At 32.8% G+C, this 2,174-nt stretch overlaps 1 protein-coding gene across 1 annotated transcript; it reads right to left on the bottom strand.

The window, feature by feature from the left end:
* Positions 1-544: 544 nt before the first annotated feature.
* On the bottom strand, positions 545-1,135 carry LOC142628625 (secreted RxLR effector protein 161-like). Its single transcript, XM_075802681.1, has one exon. The coding sequence runs from the start codon at positions 1,133-1,135 to the stop codon at positions 545-547; it is 591 nt and encodes a 196-aa protein (XP_075658796.1).
* Positions 1,136-2,174: the final 1,039 nt, after the last annotated feature.

Here is a 2,174-nt window from a genome sequence, read left to right as displayed (position 1 = left end):
TATCAATGAGAAGTGACTTAAAAGGTCTAACAATAATGTCTCTTTTGTTAGAGACTATTCCTATTATTATTCATTCATCATCGTATATGTGTGTGCATAAAATAAAACAAGAATTATCAGAAACACATTTAATAACATTATCTATTAGGTGCACGATGATACATACATATCCTCTTACTATAAATTAGTCATCATAATACTATAATTAAACAACTCACTAATGCGAGTCATGGCAGTTCCATATCAATAATACGACATAGTACTTTCCATGTACTACAACATTAGAAAACTCAAAAGGTCCAACAATAATGTTTCTTTTGTTAGAGACTATTCCTGTTATTATTCATTCATCATCATATATGTGCGTTCATAAAATAAAACAAGAATAATCAAAAACACATTTAATAAGATCTCCAAGTGTCAAAAGCATAAAGTAATATTAAAATAAAAACCATCATGTTCTACATTCAAGACCCATTTGATCAACATGTTCCTTAAATGTCTTAAGAGTTAACTCCTTTAGCAATGGATCTACAATCATAAGCTATGTGCTTATGTGTTCTATTGACACTTGTTGTTTTTGAACTTCTTCTTTAATAGTAAGGTATTTAAATTCCATGTGCTTTGCACTATTAGAATACTTATCATTTTTAGAGAAAAACTTAGTTGCAGAATTATTACAATAAATTCTCAGTGGCTTAGTGCTAATAATTCCAAGTCCTGAGATAAAATTCCGCAAACACAATCCATGAACTGTGGCCTCAAAGCATGCCACAAATTTAACTTCCATAGTGGATGTAGTAGTGATAGTTTGCTTTGAACTTTTCCATAATATCGCTCCTCCAGCTAACATGAACAAATAACCAAAAGTAGACTTTCTACCATCAACATATCCAGCAAAATTTGAATCTGAGTAACCAATGACCTCAAGATTATCGGATCTCTTAAATGTGAGCATGTAATCCTTTGTGTCTTGCAAGTATCTCATCACTTTCTTTGCAACTTTCTGATGATTCGATCCTGGATTTCTTTGGTATCTTCGTCGCTTACCAACTGCAAAGTTGTTGTTAGGCCTTGTGCATGTTTGGGCATACATTAAATTTTCTATTGCAAAAATATGAGGAATTCCTTCCATTTATTTTCAATCCCATTTATTTTGTGGGCATTGTATAAGGCTGAATTTGTCCCCCTTTTGAATTGGCGCAACCCGAGCTGAACATTTCTCCATATTGAATCTCTCTAGAACTCTTTCAATATATGCTTTATGAGACAACCCTAACAGTCCATGTGATCTATCTCAGAATATTTCAATTCCTATCACATAAGCTATCTCACCCATATTTTTCTCATGGAGAGAACCTTCTTGGTTTCATGCAATAAGCCAAGATCACTACTAACAAGCAAAATATTGTCAACATACAAAATTAAAAATATAAACTTACTCCCACTAACCTTCAAATAAATACACTGATTAACAATATTTTCCTTAAATCCAAAAGATATAATGGTATCATTAAATTTAAGATACCATTGTCAAGAAACTTGTTTAAGTCCGTATATTGACTTCTTAAGTATGTAAGTTAAGTGTTCCTTACCCTTAATGGAGAAACCTTAGGTTGATCCATATAGACATCCCCTTCTAAAGTCCTATTTGGGAAAGCAATTTTCACATCCATTTGGTGCAACTCCAAATCATAATGAGCTACTAATGCCAAAATGATTCTAAGTTAGTCCTTCTTAGATACAGGGAAGAAGGTATCTTGGTAATCAATGCTTTCTTTCTAAGTGAAACCTTTGGCCACAAGTCTAGCTTTAAATCATTCGATATTACCCTTAGAGTCAAGCTTGGTCTTAAAGACCCACTTACTACCAATTTTCTTGTATCCTTCAGGCAATTCGACGAGATCCTAGACTTTATTTTGGTCCAATGATTTCATTTCATCTTTCATGGCATCCATCCATTTAACAGGATCAACACTTTTTATGGCTTGTGAAAACAAAATCAGATCCTTACTTGTTCCTATATCAAAATCAGATTCATGTAGATAAACCATATAGAGGGTGTTTGGATCCGCGTTCTGCGTCCACGTCCGCGTTTTTTTTTTTTTTTTTTTTTAAACCCAGCCACATATATTGACTTTCAACTATGAACAGTACACAAAATTACTATTCAT

The sequence above is a fragment of the Castanea sativa genome, chromosome 3, assembly GCF_040712315.1.
Source record: "Castanea sativa cultivar Marrone di Chiusa Pesio chromosome 3, ASM4071231v1".
Lineage (NCBI taxonomy): Eukaryota > Viridiplantae > Streptophyta > Magnoliopsida > Fagales > Fagaceae > Castanea > Castanea sativa.
This window is presented reverse-complemented; position numbering and strand designations above follow the sequence as displayed.

What these genes read in the sequence shown, in the direction of transcription:
- LOC142628625 (XM_075802681.1), bottom strand. Translation starts at nt 1,135, where the DNA reads ATGGAAGGAATTCCTCATATTTTTGCAATAGAAAATTTAATGTATGCC.